Source organism: Penaeus monodon, chromosome 27, assembly GCF_015228065.2.
Source record: "Penaeus monodon isolate SGIC_2016 chromosome 27, NSTDA_Pmon_1, whole genome shotgun sequence".
NCBI lineage: Eukaryota > Metazoa > Arthropoda > Malacostraca > Decapoda > Penaeidae > Penaeus > Penaeus monodon.
The window spans coordinates 11,737,289-11,737,611 of record NC_051412.1 but is presented as its reverse complement, the minus strand read 5'-3'; the positions used below and the strand labels follow the sequence as shown (position 1 = coordinate 11,737,611).

At 57.9% G+C, this 323-nt stretch overlaps 1 protein-coding gene across 1 annotated transcript in view; it reads left to right on the top strand.

Annotated features, from left to right (window-relative positions):
* Positions 1-323, top strand: part of LOC119590419 (relaxin receptor 1-like) — a 76,537-nt gene that overhangs the window by 26,516 nt on the left and 49,698 nt on the right. The window contains exon 8 of the mRNA XM_037939085.1: positions 91-281. Coding sequence (XP_037795013.1) covers positions 91-281 — 191 coding nt within the window. The remainder of the gene's footprint in view (positions 1-90; positions 282-323) is intronic.

The window sequence follows — 323 nt, the reverse complement described above, 5'->3', positions numbered from 1 at the left end:
GCAGGAATGAGAGAAAATTCCGTGCTCTTGGAAGCTTCCCTGGATGATCAGTGCTTCTGCGGCTCACGGCCCTCTTTCTTCCCTTGCCAGGGTGGTGATGATTCTCATGTCATACACTGGCATGTTCTACAGCATTCGCATCACGCGCGCGAACACGCCGCTGTCGCTCGGGGATCGCGAGTTCGCGCTCCGCTTCTTCTTCATCGTGTTCACCGACTGCGTGTGCTGGACGCCGATCATCATCCTGCGCATCCTGGCGCTGGCGGGCTGCTCCATCCAGCGTGAGTACTGCAGGAGGGTGTGCAACTATATGCACGACGCAT